General features: G+C 36.1%; 1 protein-coding gene across 1 annotated transcript; it reads right to left on the bottom strand.

Annotated features, from left to right (window-relative positions):
* Positions 1–7,618: 7,618 nt before the first annotated feature.
* On the bottom strand, positions 7,619–17,494 carry LOC5566908 (putative mediator of RNA polymerase II transcription subunit 12). Its single transcript, XM_001651271.2, has 2 exons — positions 16,943–17,494; positions 7,619–9,045 (listed from the first exon to the last, which is right to left on the bottom strand). The coding sequence occupies exons 1-2, from the start codon at positions 17,293–17,295 to the stop codon at positions 7,923–7,925; spliced, it is 1,476 nt and encodes a 491-aa protein (XP_001651321.2). The 5' UTR covers positions 17,296–17,494; the 3' UTR covers positions 7,619–7,922.
* Positions 17,495–17,724: the final 230 nt, after the last annotated feature.

Raw genomic sequence — 17,724 nt, 5'->3', positions numbered from 1 at the left:
TCGCTCATTGAATTATTTTGAAAAAGCTGAACAAATTTTCGCAATAAAAGTCATCAACATGTATTAGTATACCAAAATGGATTGTATCAGAATGAAATTCATAAGATTTAATATTATATACTATTTAAAAAAATAATTTTAGGCTGTTAAAGGCGGTACACATGACTTAAACAATTAATTTATTATGGCAGATTGTAAAATGCTTCTTAGCTGCCACGCTTTAATATGTTGTTGTACTATAGTACAAAGATAACAACCAGCTAATGAAAGTAAATTAATTCCAACTAGTTGTGTATATAGAGTCTAATACTTAGGATGAGCGGTGAATGGCGCCCTACACATGTATCATTGGCACACGTGTTATTCGGTACCATTATACGTTGTTCACATGTCAACTTCTTTACTACAAAAACAAATGTTTTATCTTGCGTCTAGCGCAAAAAGTTGCGAAAAATATCGAAAAACCAATTTTTGACAGAATTTAATGTGTTGAAATGCTGTTAAGGTGACACAGTTTGGAATCAACTTCTGAGATTGCACTCAAACTTCAAAGGCACAAATCTCGTTAAGGAAGCATCCAACAACAGTGCACTTTTTATTTTGGCTTTGTGCACAAGCAGAAAGCTTAAAATAAAAAGATCAGAAACGTTTGCCAACTATTTCTCCAGTTTAGTGCCTTTGAAAACGTGAGTAGGGGCACAAGCCGGCCATTGTGCCGGTCATCTTTAGATTCCGAGATGTTTCACCGTAAATGAGCGGTGAATATGATTGTTTTCAATAACAGTCATCTTATTCGGTTTGTCTCGTATTCGTCAATAACACTGCGGAACACGTTTTTGTCTCCAGCACCAAAATACCGCTTTTCACTTAATTAAGGGTTGCTGAATCCATTGCCGTTTAGAGAAATATCATAGCACGTCTAGTTTTTGAGATATTGCCTGTTGAAAATGCAAAAAATGACTATTTCAGCCAACTTGCATGCAAGTTTGCTAGCTTGTAAGGCAATTTATTTGCTTAATTTGCCACAGAATTCAAACTTTATGTATATAGCAATACTTATAATCAATATTTATAATAGTTTCGATGAGGGAAAGTTATTTTTTGATGGTTTAGAGAATTGTTGTATTTTGCCGTATAGAAGAAACGAAGAATTTTGTATGGAGACTGCAAGCATGTTGAAAAAATCGGTTAAATCTAAATTTAATCGTGCAATTTCAATCAAATTATATCTGAAATGTAAGCTCAAGTTATATTTTGCATGCTTGGTGGATTAGATTACAAAAAAATTTGGGTAAATTGTATTTGAAATTATATGTAAACATCAATAGAACCAGAGTTTTATACAACTTTGGCGACCTGTAGCTAAAAATTGTGACGTGCTGGAACATTTCTGAGAATGGCATCAGATTTAGCAACCCCAAATCTACTAGAGACACATAATTTGATCCTTGAGACACGCAAAAATGTCATTTTTGTTACGCTGTGTAATCAATTGTGTTCTGGAGTTATTGTTTATTTGCAAGAAACGGTTTAATTTAACAGAATTTCTGCCACAGATTAGCAGTTTCGTCAACAACCAAAAATTTTCTCTCGATTTATTCACCAGATTTGTTGAGAAATGCTTCAAGTAATTCGTTTTGCATCGCTACTTCAAAATCTTCAATTAATTTTTGCCAGTAAGTTCCTTATGAATATGAAGTTTGCTAAAATTATACCAGAGTTTATGTTTTTTTTTTCACCAATATTAAACTAATGTTCGTTTCGTAAAAAATGATAAGTCAAGTGAAATCTCAAATGCGTCATCTTTTAAGAATCATTGACGGGGCTGTAACTTTTTTGTCAATGAACCGATTTGTGAAATTTTTACATACGTTGGTGAATTTCCGTGATAGGATTTTTTATCAATTATCTTGAAAAATAGTTCATCGAATATTTTCATGAAAATAGTACGTTGTCTGTGTTTTGGAAAGCAAATTTAATTGAATTTTAATAAAAAAATAAAGAAAATTCAAAAGGGGGCTTCATTGCGTTCATTGCGGGGAAATTTTGTGAAATTGTGAAAAATTGTTTAAAAACAAGGAATTTTTGAAACTTTGGACGCTAATATCTCAGAAGAAGTTCTATATAAAATTATACATTCTTCGGTGAAGATTTGCAATAGGGAGTGGGCTATTATATTATGCATTGTTCAGTTGGGAATTTCACCACATGATGGCGTTAGCTAAAAACATGGTTTTCTGATTCCCCTAAGCGACTATGACGTTCTATAGATCATACGATGGTTCTAAATTCTGATGATTTGTAATATTGATGTATTTGGCAAAGCTGCTCATTAGTCTAAAGGCTATACACTATATGTTTGCTTTGTTGAACATTCTGGGGATCCCAAAACACAAACAACGTAGCTTTTTTCGCACAGAGAGAAGGTTAATTTACACATAGAACGTATTTCCATTTCAAGTCATTTTTGTGACTTATACTTGTAGTTTTCAAGTCACTTTTAGGTCACTTTTGGTCACTATTTAGTCACTTTTTTGATCATTTTGGTCACTAAAGTCACTATTATTTTACTGTCTGACTGCTACCAGCCCTGTGTATGCATTGCTGAACAAGCTTTGCAATTTGTTTGAATACATTTGATCAATATTTCAAACCAAATTATCAGGAGGGCTCTTAATGCAATCTATTAGCCACATATTTGACCTACAAACGAGGAAACTGTATGATTTTTTAAAATTAACTCGTATAGGCCTGAGCGAAAGAAATGCTAAAACCCTCAGCGCTCAGCGAATACTTAACGGATTCAAATATCTACTGATAAAAATATTTAAATTTCAATATAGTGTAAACAGAAGAATATAGTAAAAATAAACCAAATTTATCTATTGTTAACTGAGAGCTTTCTTTGCCGAAGTTGCCATTTTCGCATTCGTATATCGTGTGGCAGGTACGATGATACTCTATGTCCAGGGAAATCAAGGCAATTTCCATTACGAAAAGATCCTGGACCGACCGGGAATCGAACCCAGACACCTTCAGCATGGCTTTGCTTTATAGCCGCGGGCTCTAACCATTCGGCTAAAGAAGGTCCCATGGCCACCTACCATATATTTGAATCAACCGTCAAAAAGTTGGTCGATGGTAATATTGTCGATGTTTGTCTGTGGTAATATTCAGGGTGTCAACTACCTGGAAAAACCTGGAAAGTCAGGGAATGTCAGGGAATTTATTTTTAACCTGGAAAGTCAGGGAAAATCAGGGAATTTCATTAGAGGTCAGGAAAAAAATATCAATACTACAACATCAAACGAGTTTATTGTCTGCAAAGTAATTGATCATGCTAAATCAATACACCTTCAGCATGGCTTTGCTTTGTAGCCGTGGACTCTTAACCACTCGACTAAGGAACCAGGACCCAGAAAATTCTCCAGAAATTCTGAGGATGATTCTCAAAGTTCCTCGATTATTTGAAGTAATCCAGAAAATCATTTAAAAGCAGAAATTTCAGGAATATCATTTGAAATAATCTTGATAATCTATTGACAATTTGTGATATTACTTAGAGATACTCGTATATGAATTATTAGAAAAGTTCCTCGGAACATTGCTGAAGGTACGACAAATTCAAGAGAAACATTAGAAACCCTCTAATCAGCGCATTGTTCAAGCCCTGAATGCATTCCGTTGAGAATATTTAGATATTTGTTTTCGGGGAGAAAAGCTAAGGGTAATTCATATCGTAATCCTAAAATATTACCTAAAAAATTACCTGTAACGAATTATCGTGAAAATTAACAAAGATATTCTAAGAAAAATAAATGAAAACAATTTGGAAAAAATCTGGGTCATCTTGAACAATATTTTTATAAGCATTCCTGAAATAATTCTAGGAATTCCAAATGCTATTTTTAGAAATATTTAAGACTTAAAGAAATTCTCTAAAAATTTTTAGACAATCTTGGAGATGAGGAGCTTCTGGAGGAAATCTTTCAAGAGTTCAGTGAGAAGTATTGAAGGAATATCTGGAAAAACATCTTAAGAATTTCAAGAAGCATTTCTGAGCAATCAATGTGGAATTCCTTGAAGCAATTCTCCAAGAAAGTTCTATGGCAATGGCTAGAATTTTGCCTGGAAAAAGAAATAGCCAAATTTTAGGATAGCTTTCTTCCACTAAAAAAAGTATGGTATATAGTCCAAAATTTTCATTCATGCCTAAAATTTTAAATTAGGTCTGAGGTAGTTCACTAGCCGAGAACATCTTTGTTCATACGGATCTTCAAGTTTGAAAAGTAAATAGATTCTCAATTGTTCAGTTTTATCACATCAACTTGAATAAACGTTCAAGAATGTCATCTGGCAAGTACATATATCTCAATAAAGTAAAAGCTTTTGATCAGTTTATTCATACGACCTATAATATAAACATCATAAAAATCGTCGAATATGTATCTTGTAAAAATCGTACTTATTTCGGGTCAAATTAACCAACTCAGTGGTCTGGAACTTTTGTGGGAAATGACTGAAAGGTCAGGGAAAGTCAGGGAATTTTATTTTTAAAATTGAGTCGACACCCTGAAATTGTATTGGACCCTGCAATAATGCATCATGCGATTAAATCGATCGAAAACATAATATAGGGGAACTTGCGTATTCTCGGCAGTCTAAGCCGATGCCGCGCTTCTTTTGTAATATTCTCGGACATCAGCAGATAAATTCCGTGTTTGTCTGTTTACATTTATGCGTTGCTTAATCCTCTATCGAATCACACCGACAGACTTGTCAAAATGCTTTTGGAAACATTTTTACAACGCTGCGAACATCTCTTGTCAGTGTTCGGCAACTTTCCCATAAGAACTGCTGCAGCATGGTGAAGTATTGAACAGTTAGTTGTTGCTACAATTTGGTAAATAAAATGCGGAGTTATATTGCTTATTAGTAGTAGAAACGCCATGTATAGTATTATTTTTGTTTCCAGACTACGATTTGGAACCTCCATCAAGTATCAGTTTTCAAGAATTATGTTTGGTGTGTAAAAATAGTTCTAATAACAGCTTTAATTGTAACCACTAGTTGGATTGTTGGTCACACGTCAATACGTGTTACAATTAATACCGATTTATGACAAAATTCCTTTTGATATTTGTGTTTTATATAGAAAAATGTATGTAAAATTATTGTAAAATCTAACCTGAAACCAAGCAAAATTTTGATCAAACTCGTACTGAGATTGTCGGGAAAAGACCACAATAAAGGATTGTAAGGAAACTGTTTATTTTTAAACTGCCCTAAAACAACTGCTTTACAAAGGTTTCGTTTATTGTTTGCGCGGAGTTCAAACACCCCTGAAAGAATATGTTTGAATTGTTCAAACGATCTTTAGCAAATGTCTGAAAGAGCATAGCTTTTCCGTTACACGATTACTTTTCCCGACACTTTTCAAAGAAAAACTACGGAAATGATTCATCAGAGTTCTCCGGAGATGTTCACCTAGAATCTAGCTAGGAGCTTTTCGAGGATCTCTCCAGAAATCCATAAGCGATCACAGGATTTCGCCAAAGATCACTACAGGAATCCGTCAGAGCTATTGTAACGATCAAACCCTCCCCGCGATGGAGATGGTCTAATTCAGACGATGCCGTTTTATTTCTATCGGGTCCACTGCTGTCAAGTGTTGCGAGTAGGAACAATAGCACGACCGGACTGAAATAAAATCATCATAAAAACAACTTTGCAAGTCGTACAACAACATGGTAAAATTTGATCCCCCTAAAATAATTACAGTTAAATTAATTATTCCTAAATAATTTGGTAAAGCCTACTTAATTCTACCTAAATTGAATTACAAGTGAGTACAATTAAAATTTGTTAGTTATAACTAAGGATTATGCAAATTTATTATTCTAGTAATAAGATAACCTAACTTGGAAGATACGATAGAGGAAGAATTTTGTTGTGAAGATTACAGAAAATTTGTAAGTCCTAATAAATTCATGCACATGCAAATATCGTCTAACTGAATAACACCACAACTAAAGTTAGCGTAGCGTTAGCGTTAGCGTAGTTACGGTATACTTCGTAGATTGGATACTAGCAACATTCATGTTTGTTTTTAATAATCTCATCCTGACTACTTTCAAGAACAAGGCAGGGGAGTATACCTTGTTCAAATCATAAACAAGAATATTAAAAGCATGAATATCGCTATTCCCGGCCACGCCTATCTTTACCATAACTTGGGATAGGGGAAGGAAATGTTGATGTAGCACTTACTTAATGAGAGGCCACCGACTCAGCGACACCCTCATAAGTGCTACGGAGTTGGAGGTTGGGGAAGGTATATTGTCAGGATTCGCCTAGAAAGCTGGCGATAGACCATAAATATTTGTTGTTTAAGCGTTTTCATATTAATCTTTTGAATGCCGGCAATCAAAAGAGAAAACAATAGCTTATTTATAGTATAAATAGTATTTCGCGAAATGCTTGTCGATTGTGCAGTAATATTTTTGCTCAATAACCAGTAAAAAGCAAAACCGATCTCTCCAGGGTCATCGGATTGTATAAAATAACGATACGCGTAAAAAAAAATAAAAAAAATCACGCCTATTGAAAAACTGTACTGGGTGGTACTGTATTTTTAGATAATCGAAAAACGAAAGGAAGCGCGTTCGAACTAAACACCCTAGGATAACACAGTCGGTTTTTCTGCTCAAAATTATACGAAAAGCAGAATCGATCCCTCCAGGGTCATCGAACGGTTAAAAAGCATCCACAACCGATTGTTAGTTGCGTAACACCCGCCCGGACAGAATGCGCAATCTGAACATAATTATCAAACTCCGAAAATAACATTTTCCGTTCAAGGAACGATTAGAAGTTCCACGACGCGGACAAAAACGATCCGGAAGGCTCACAAAAGAAAAAGTATCATACTGGAACAAACTCACCGGATTGATTCTCTAAATTTATTTGCTGCCTGTCACTTCCGGATGGTTCGGTGAACTTAGGGCAGCCAAAAACCAATAGTACTGAGGACACAAATCAAACAAATCACTTTTTCATTTTTCACTTTTCACTATTCCATTTCTGAATGTAAAAACTGTCCTGCTTGGGCTTCACGAAGCACTACCCAGCAAGACGCTCCAAAACAGGAAAAAAAAATCTCCGGCGACGAAAAAAAACCTGAATAACACCACAACTAAAGTATATCCCATAATCACACTTGTTTGGATTGGCCTGGGGTTGCTATAAGAGATCCGGTGACAACAGCTTTTATCATAAACCTATCGAAGCTTTTGATAAGGCAGCGTTTATTAATTACGTAACGCTAAAATTTAAAATATTCGGCCCCCTCCCTTTCGTAAAGCTTTGTGTATGATTTTTTTTTAAATTTTTGTCTGAACCGTAACGCTTGAGCCTACTCTCCCCTCCCCCTAGAGCAAAAAAAAAAAACAGGAAAAATCCGCCAATGAATTGGAATAAAGTTACTGAAGAACCAGGTTAGTATAGAATCTACTAAGTATTTCCGTAAGAGTAACCTCTCTACAGGAGTTACGTTTTTTGAACCATTGTCAAACTTTGATCAAGGCTAGTTCTTTCGAAAAAAATTGACCCCACCAGCTTTTTCGACCATTCGAAAAAAAAAATATATTTTTGTTATCCACCGTGACGTGATGTGAACGAATGTAGTAGTCTTAAAATGGAAACTAAATAATGCGACAGTAATAAACTATAAAACATAAAGAAAAAGAATAACTTAGTGTTTCGAAAAGCGTTCTAAAACGACGACGTCAATTTGATACTTTATCCCATTTGTTCCACAAAGTGGATCCCACCATTTGCGTTTGGAGCTGCAAACGATGGTGGTGTGGGTTCACCATTCCTTAAATACTTATCCAGTAACAGAGTACCTTACCAGAAAGAGCCTACGTTTGAGGCTGATACTGTTGTTGCTGTTGCTGAAGTTGCTGCTGTTGGCGTAACTGCAGTTGTTGCTGCTGCTGTTGTAACTGCAATTGTGCTTGCAGCGCTTGCTGTTGCCTCAAGTAGTGCTGCTGGTCTAAGGTCGTCACCGGAGTTATGACGATTCCTGGACCACCTGCGGCCTGGGGATGGTCTTGCTTGACGTTGATGATGTTCTGGATTGGGATTTGATTGAGGGTTGGTCCTCCCGCTGCCATATTTTGTGCTGGGTGAATTGGAATGATTTCGATTTGGTTGTTCACCGGAAGCAGGTGGTTGATGGGCCATGCGGTCGTTATCGGAGTGATGGTGGTCGGTCCTGTCGCGGGTTGGGCGGTAATTTGTGTCGGTATTGTGTGCGAAGGAAAGGCCTGGACTAGCTGACTACTGTCGAACGTCTGGACCGGTACCAACATGGGCGTGCCGTTGTGCATGATCAACATGGTGGTCATATTGGGGGCTTGGTGTTGACCCGAAGAGGTCACTATGGGAATGGATGCTGGCTGCGGCTGCTGTTGAAGGCTAACTGCCGGTGTAAGGGTTACCGTTTGCAGTTGCACTGGGTTCTGCATCACTTGCGTTTTCTCATGTGCATCGTAGTGACTTCGAGCATCCGCAAGCTGCTCATAGACCGTGAAACAGATTTTGCAGGTGTAGGGACTACTGTGAGTTTGCTCGTGAACCTTCAGGTCCTCTTCCGTTGGGATGTACACGTCACAAACGCAACATTCTACGGTTTGGCCATAGTCTTCCGGCTCGTCGAATTCATCCTCATCTTGATCTACATCCTGGTCGTCCACTTCATCAGCCTCGTCGTCTTCGATCCCCGGTTTCGATTGCTGAACTTGCTGAACTTCAGGAAGTGATCGCTGCTGATCTGCAATTGCCTCACGTTGGGATTTTGTTTTAATTTCACTACCGGTAGGTCGACTTTGTGGGATCAGAGTTTCTTCCATCTTTTTCATATCCTTTGGCCGTATTTTTATACAATGATGGCGCAGATAGTGCGTCTGTAGGCATTTGATGTTGGATGTCGTATAACTCAAGCATCCTAACTGGCATTTCAGGGGTTGCGTATGTTTTGCTCTAAAACACAAGAACAGTTGATTAGATATCCCCATTACAACGAACTAGACCGTTATTATAAAAACAATCATCCATCAAAACTAAGTACAGGATTCGATTTTTAAGGTCATGATGCACCTGTAAGTGTATCTGTATAAAAAACATATTGGAGCAATCATGCTATGAAATATTTGCGCAGCGTCGTCACCATGGTTGTCTAGCAAACGAGCGCGCTTGAGTTGTTTCAGGATTCAGGATTCCTTCTAGGGATATCATAAATAGTTGTATTAGAGAATCTATCAGGAGTTCCATCAAGAATCAACTCTAGTACTTCCATCAGAAGTTTATCCAGAGATTCCACCTGAAATTCCTCCAGGGATTCCATCGGGACTTCTTCTAAGAATTTCAGAATTTTCTAAGACTTCTTCTAAGAATTTCAGAGTTCCTCCAATGGTTCCATCATGGATTTCTTCAAACATATCTTTAGAAATTTCTGCAAGAATTCCATCAGGAGTTCCTCCAAGGATTCCATCAGGAGTTCCTCCAGGGTTTCCATTAGGAGTTTGTTCAGAGATTCCACCTGGAATTCCTACAGGAATTCTATTGAGAGTTTCTCCAATGATTTCATCAGGAGTTCCTCAGAAGTTTATCTATGGATTTCATCAGAAGTTCTTTAATAGATTTTATTGGGAGTTTCTGCAGGGATTCCATCAGCAGTTCTTCCATGAATTCCATTAGATATTCTCCTAAGATTTCATTATAAAGTTCTCCTGGGATTACATCATGAACACCTTCTGGAATTCCATCAGAAGTTTTGCAGGGTGGCCACCGAACCGGGAAAAACGGGAAAAGCGGGAAAAAGGCGGGAATTTGAATCCACCGGGAAAAACCGGGAATCTGAGAAGATCATCGGGAAAACCGTTTTAAACGAACATATTCAGCTGTTATCTCTATAAAATAAGTTGCAGAAGGTAGTTATGTTTAATGATATTGTCATGAGGAATCCGTAATTATGAACAAATATGTTTCAAACATTAATAACTTAATTTCTGCTATGCTGCACCATATTTCTTAAACATGTTTCACTCTATTCTTCGCAATGCTTCCAAATATGTTTTTGATTTTTTTTTCTCGCCTTGTCAGGGATAACATTTTTGATCTTTTCTCTAACTTTTTTATTCGAAGTTTTGCATTAATGTCCAATTCCTTATCGCAGATTGATTTAGCACTCTTCTGTAGTTGTTAAATATATATACCACAGCAAATTTTGAAAACAATCTTATTTTTAAAAGGTTTCAATTTGTTACTAGTTGTCAAAATCAACAAAGTTTTGAAAAAGGGCTCATTTACGATTTTCATAACGCTCAGCTGTTATAGCTCATATAAAATGTGTAGAATATCCATACAAATTTTTTTACGAGAATGTGGGTGGGTAGATGTCAAAAATGATAATGTTTGGTGTTATTAAAATTGTGAATGAGCCCTAAGTAAGTGCTTCTACATGTGTGGCCTTGAACTTATTTACTTTAGAGAACCCTTCCTTTCTAGTAAAACAAATTCTAAGGATTAATAAATGAAATACTTTAAATTACGGTAAAGAACTACTTGGGCATCTTGATGATTTACTTAGGCATCTGGGGCTTTTGTTTGCCAAATTATCTGAAACTCAGCAGTAAGATGCACTTAAGATGATTATAAACCAAAGCCAAACCTCGAATTCTCTAGAGAATAAAACAGCGCTCTGAGCTGAAATTTTGATCGTTTGATTATCACCAGAATGTAACCAATCTTTCGAATTTTCAACGCGAACGGTTGTCAGGTTCTCTAGGTCTTAGAACTTGAACTTGAAAATTCGAAGTTTGTCTTCGTTTTAAAATCACTTTAAGGGACATCTTGTTGATAAATATGGTTTTAGTAGCATTTCAATTAATCCTTTGTTGTGCCTAGAATAGGATCCGTTTTATTAGCACAATTAACTACCTTTTTTTCATGGTAGCTCTAGAGCTCCATTGATTTTCAACGCGTGACAAATCTATTAAGATGAATACTATGTCATAATTTTCAGAATAAGATCCTATATAGATTAGAAAAAACTAGTAATCAAGTTATTGTTCCAATAGTGGAACAAACAATCAAATTACTATTTAAAAAAATAGATGAAAAAATTGAAACTGATAAAAAAAAGTTTTAGATAGATAGATATCTTTATTTAAGAGACCCCCGAGCCCGAGGCTGGCTCATCTCTTAAAAAAAAAAAAATTTAGTGCTTTTTATAGAAACGATGTTTAATATAGAAATAGACAATGGAAGCCATGGGAGAGAAAAGTTTAAAAACCGGGAAACATTTTTTTAAAATATACCGGGAAACCCGGGAAAAAAGCGGGAATTTCAAAATCGAAATTTGGTGGCCACCCTGGTTTTGTCAGGAATTCTTCAACAGATTCCTCCTAGAATTCCTCTAGGGTTATTCTGGGTTCCATCAAGCTATTTATTACGGATTCCTCCAGGAATGTATTAGGGATTCTACCAGAATTTTTCTATAAGGTTTCTATAAGGCATTGTTCAAGAGGTTCCGCCAGGAATTCTCCAAGGGAGTCCTTCCGGATTTGCTTAAGGGATTCCTCCCGAAGTTCTTAAAGGGTTTTCCCCGGAATTGATCAAGGGATGCCTGCCGAAAATCATCAAGGAACTAATCGTTAAGGAATTCCCAGAATTTCTCAAAGGATTCTCGAGTGTTATCAGGAATTCCTCCAAGGATTTTACCAGAAATTTCTTATAAGGATTTCATTATAGCAATTACTTGAGAGATACCCTCCAGACTTTCTCAAAGAATTCCTCGGGGAATTCGTCAAGGGATTCCTTCCGGAAATCCTCAAATATCTCTGTTGAGATGGTTCAACCACAATGAATGCACCGTTTTTCAAAGCAGATCTAAACGCATATAATTTGATGATCAGCTTGAACTGAGAATATCTTTATTAATGATTTTCAATAATATAACAGTATTTCACACTTACAATTATCAGTGCTCCTTTACGCCTTCTAATCTGGTTTCAAACCTTTGAACTTTTGATATATTTTTCGGAATATAAATTTAGCAAGTTTAACTCGACTCTATCTTTCTTCAACTCAATCTTTTCATTCGCGCCAACAATCTCCAGGGATTCATGAGGGTTTTCAGAAATTCCTTCATCGGTTTTGCCAGAAATTTCTTGCAAGGATTTCAGTAATTCGAAAATCCACCAGTATATCATCCAGTGACTCTATTAGGAGTTCCTCCTGGGGTACAAAACAGGTATTCCTCTAAGAGTTCCTTCAGTAATACTACCAAGAATGCCTTCGAGAAATCCCCCACATAAATTCTCCAGAGATTAATCTAAGATTCCATCAGAGGTTTATCTGTGGATTTTATTTGGAATTCACCCAGATAATTCTTCAGGATTTCTATTAAGAAAACCTCCAAGGATTACAGCTAAAATTCTCATAGGGATTCCACTAAAAACTCTTTCAAAAACACCACCAATATTTTTGCGATAATTTTACCGCGAATCTAAGGGAAGGATTCCACCAAGATGAACTCCAAGGATCTGATTACGAGTTTCTAATGGGATTTGACCACAATTTTCTTTAGAGATTCCACCAGTAATTCCTTCATATATTTCACCAGTATTTTCTCTAATTATTTTACCAGTAGTTTTACGAGAGAGAAGTTTTTTAAGTAATTTCACCAGGAGTTCTTGTAGGGTTATCACTGGGAATATTACCAGAGTTTCGGTCGAATTCCCACCAGGAAAATCTACAAGAAGTTCTACCATAAAATACTTCAAAGGTTTTACTAGGATTCTGGGGAATTAACTGATTTTACCTGAAAAAAGCTTAGTAATATCGAATTTTGATATGGACATCTAAAAATCATTTTGACTTGATAGATATAAGAGATAAAAGATCTGAAAATGATATCTAAAATTTACTCCTGGAATACCATTAGCATATCATATTTAGCTTTTGTAAGATAAACATCAAATTTTGCTATGGCTCAGAAGTTCCAGGAATAAAATTTCATATACTTCTTCAGATCTTTTATCTCTTATGTCAATCAAAACAATATCTCGATTTGATGGTCACTTCTATTCTGGTACTGAGATGATTAAACAATGAATGCATTCAGGTTGAATCCCTAAAGAAACAACTGGAAGATTTTTTGGAAATTTTCTGTAAAAATCCATGGAGCAATTTCTTGGGAAATCCTTGGAGGAATAACTGAAAAAATGCCCAAAGAACTCCCTGGTGAAATCACATAATATGTCTCTGGAAGAACTTTTGAAGCAATCTCTGCAGGAATTCCTAAAGGATTCTCTAAGATAATTCCTGGTGGATTCCTTGAAAAAAAAAAAATGCTTCAAGAATTACTAGAAGGAATTAATGGACAAATTCCTTTAGAAATCCTAGGAGAAATTTCTGGTAGATTTTTGAAGTAAATCCTGTAGAAATCCCAGGACGAATGCCTCGTAGGATCCCTTCAGAGATACATCATTGAAGGAAACACTGGAATTCACAAATGAATTTATTGAAAATTTCCTAGGAGATTGACCTCTTAAAAATTGCAAGCGGAATCTCTAAAGGAATTCCTGGAGAAATTCTGGGTAGAATCATTGTAAAAGTTTCTGGAGTAAACTTCTGCATGTTTTTCTGAAGGAATTTCTATAGAAAATCGGTAAAGGATTTTCGGGAGGAATCTGTGAATATCTTTGACTATCTAATTTTTGGGGGAATTTTTGAAGAAAGCATTGAATCAATGAGCAAATCCCTCGGAAAGTTTTTGTGTAAATCCCTGGAGGAATCTGTAGAAAAATTACTAGAAAGAATCGCTGAAGAGATTCCTGGTAGAAGTTCTGAAGCAACTACTTTTGGAATTTAATAAGGAACGCTAAGAGGAAGTCCTAAAAGTGTCCTGGTGAAAATCTTAGGGAAAATTCTAATGATGAATTTCTTGAGAAGTATCCGAAATAATTCGTGATGAGATTTCTGGGTAATGCGAGATGGAATCCTTGGAACTTACTTCTAGAGGAAATCCTGGAGGAAGCTTTGAAGACATTGTTATAGCAATCTCTGGAGGAAGTCTTGGAGAAGCCTTGGAGTAAGCCCTGAAGAAATTACTTGAGTATCTTTTTGGATTGATCTTTGAAGAAATCAGTGGAGGAAATCCTGAATAATTTGTAGAGGAACCTTTGATGGAATCTTTGGAAGTATGCCACCTAAAGTTATGCCTGAAGAATTTTTCCCGGTGGAATTATTAGTTGAATCTGTGGATGAATTTCTAGAAGAATTATAAGAGTTTTGTCTCTTGGTAGAATTTTCGATTGTTGCGTGAATGCGATGCAGCAGAGAAACGTTGGAATTCAATCGAACAGTGGCTTTTTAAAAAACTTGACCTATTTGACACGCGATTTTAGTGGCTTATAATCAAAAGTCGATATTTGATCACTGGAAACATGTAGGGAGAAGTGAATCAAGAAAATAACCAAGTAGTTCTTTACTCCAGAGGTTTATCCAGAAATTCCTAAACGAAATTCTCCACGAATCGCTCTATAGAAACTTGTCAAGGACATCCTTCAGAAATTCCTTCAAGAATTCTTCCAATAATTTCACCAGGGATTACTCCAGAAAATCCTACACGGATTCCTCCAGAAATTGTGTCTTTATTGTGTCTGATATTTCTTCATTATTTCTTCAAATCCACCTAGGCGGGATTATTTCTATGAAATACCCTTCAGAGGTTCTTTCAAAACTTCATCCAGGAACTCCATCCCGAATACTGCTAAAATTTTCTCCAAGAAATTCTCCTGAAATACGGGATACCTCCAGAGGTTTCTTTCAGAGGTTCCAGCAGAACTTCCTTCAGGAATCTTGCAAAATTTTTTGGCGATTCCTTTAAATAATCTACCAGAAATAACCATAGGAGATTCTTTAACAATGTTTTTAAGAATTCCCAAACTTCCTTCCTTTTCTTTTTAAGAAATTCTCAAAAAAAAAAAAAAAAAATTGAACCAGAATTTACTTTGTAAAATCCTTGAGGGATTTTCAGATTCTTCAGGGATTCCTTGAGAAATTTCATCAGAGATTCCTCCAGAATTACGCCAGAAATTCCTTAAGAAGTTTCACCAAAAGCGACCATCTGATATTCTTTTAGAATTTCTCCCAGATATAACACAAGAAATGCATCCACAAATTTTACCATGATTTCCTCAGGAAAATCCTCCAGCATTTCTTTCAGTGATTCCTCCAGAAATTCCTGAAGAAAATCCGTCAGCAAATTCTCAAAAGATTTCTTCAAAAATTCTTTGAAAACCCCACAACAAACTCCTCAAGGTATTCCTCTTTTAGGAATTCTTTCTGAAAATTCCACATGACCACAGGAGATTCCTTCAGAAACTTCACTGAGAGCTAATACAGAAAATTCTCCAGAGATTTTTTTCAGAGATCACTTGAGAAATTACTTTAGAAATCCCTCCAAAGATTAACATTAGATATTAATCCAGAAAATTTCATATAAATTGACTAGAGAGCTTCTTCATAAATGACTACAGAGCTTTCTCCGTTTTTTAAGAAGTCTTATAATATTTTTTGACATATTTCTCTAGAAACTCCTCCTCGAATTAGTTCTAGAATTCTTCTGGGAATGTATCCAGGAATTATTCTAGGCATCCTTTTAGGAATTTCTCCAAAAAATCTGCAGGGGATCCAACAGAAATTCATGCGCTGGAATCTGTACAGTTTCCTCGAAGAATTCCTTTGATTAATCATCCAGAATTTTTTAGGAAATTCTCCAGTGATTTTTCAGAAATTCCTCTATGAATTAAATTGTTTTTTCTCAAATTACTCAAATTAATTTATTTAGGGTTTTTTTTAACGAATTTTTCTAGGTGTTTCTTCGAAAATTCCTCCAAAGGTTCTATCAGGAATTTCGCATAAAAAACTTTTCCGGAAGAGTTTCTGTGAGAATGCATCTTGCATTTGTTACAGGAATATCAAGATGAATTGCTAAAGCAAGGCTTGGAGGATTACTTGAAGATATTCTTTGTGGAATCCCTTGAGATATTTCAGGATAATCCATGAAAGGACCCCAAGAATAATTCCAGAAGGAATACCTGGAAAAAACTGGCGGAATTTCCGATGGAACATTAGTGGAACTTAAGAACGAATCCTGAAAGCCCTGGAAAAAGTCTTGGTGAAATCACTGGGGGAATTTCTGGTGATAAATTTCTTTAGGAATCGATGGAGAAATTTCTAGAAGAATTCGTGATGTAGTAATGGTAACCTTGGAACAAACTCCTAGAGGAATTCCTGAAGACATCTTTGGAGGAATTCTTGGAGGCAGCCTTGGAGTAAGCGCTGAAGAATTACTCAAGAAATCACTTTAGGATTGATCTTTGAAGGAATCAATGAAATTCTGAATAATTCGTAGAGGGACATTTGAAAGAATCTCTTGATGAATTCCTGAAGGTATGCCTGAAGAATTTTTCCCGGAGGAATTTGAATCTGTAGATAAATTTCTAGAGAAATTATAGATAAAATTACTAAAAAAAATCCCAGGAAAATTTACTGGTGGAATCCATAGTAATCCCTGGAAAAACTCCAAAGTAGAATAACTAGAGTAAACCACAGAATATTTGGAGAGCATGTTTGGAGAAATCCCCATAGGCATTCCTATATCGATGACTGTTTACAATAATCCTCGACAGAGGCCCCTCATAATTTAAAAGTTTTTCCGGAATACTTCGTGCTAATTTTTAACTGGAATTCCTCATCAATATCCATTCGATGGTCTCAGAAAATGAGCCCAGTACTTAGCTTTGATTAATCTTCTATATATACGGTCTAACGTGGCATTCAGTATTCCCCCCTGCACGCAACTTACCTCTTATGAATAAGCAGCTTGTTCGTATCGAAAAAGTACTTTCCACAGTCCTTACAAATATGGTTCTCCTCAAAATGTTTCCGAATATGCCCCAACAGTTGCATGGTCTTGTTAAAAACCTCTCCGCACAGTTTGCACTTGAACCCGAGCCGAAGCCGCTGTTCGGAACCGTCCGTTACCACCCGGAAGTAGAGTACCATTTTCTCGATCTGGAAATCCCGAAAGTTGGGAAAGTCTTCCGGCAGCGAGGGTCGGGTGTTGTCCTCGGCCAAAACGTCCGGATCCTCGTCATTTTGATAAGACTGCTGCTGCTGTTGTTGCTGCTGAGGGTGGCTCAAGAATATTGATTCCATTTGGAATACCGTGCACTGCACTTTTGTCACGAAACTTCACTTTGTTCTAGTACAATATGATTTTAATATTACTTAGACGCAAATTTCATACCATATTTTACGATATTTTAGTAACAATTCAATGATTTTTAGAATTTACTGAAACATTTTTCATATTTTGTTGACATTTTTTCTATCTCTTTTCTTTTTGTTGACAGTTCGCATCGAAAACAGAATGCACAGTAAAAAAATCGTGTTTTGTGCACTGCCCCAGTGGAAAAACTTTGCGTTGAATATCGTGTAACGAGGGGTGCACTCAGTTCCGAAGTAATTTTTTTATTGCTTCAGAACATTGATGTTAAAATAAAAATCTAACATTTACACCTCATTTGAATTCCGTGAGTGACAAAGATAAGGATGTTGATGTTATTACAAAATATAAAATTGTTA

Source organism: Aedes aegypti, chromosome 2, assembly GCF_002204515.2.
Source record: "Aedes aegypti strain LVP_AGWG chromosome 2, AaegL5.0 Primary Assembly, whole genome shotgun sequence".
Lineage (NCBI taxonomy): Eukaryota > Metazoa > Arthropoda > Insecta > Diptera > Culicidae > Aedes > Aedes aegypti.
Note: the sequence above shows the minus strand (reverse complement) of the source record. Positions and strands in the feature narration are given on the sequence as shown.

Coding starts and splice junctions, on each gene's coding strand:
- LOC5566908 (XM_001651271.2), bottom strand. CDS start 17,295: ATGGAATCAATATTCTTGAGCCACCCTCAGCAGCAACAACAGCAGCAG. Junction 9,046..16,942: donor AAGCTGCTTATTCATAAGAG/GTAAGTTGCGTG, acceptor CTTGTGTTTTAG/AGCAAAACATACGCAACCCC.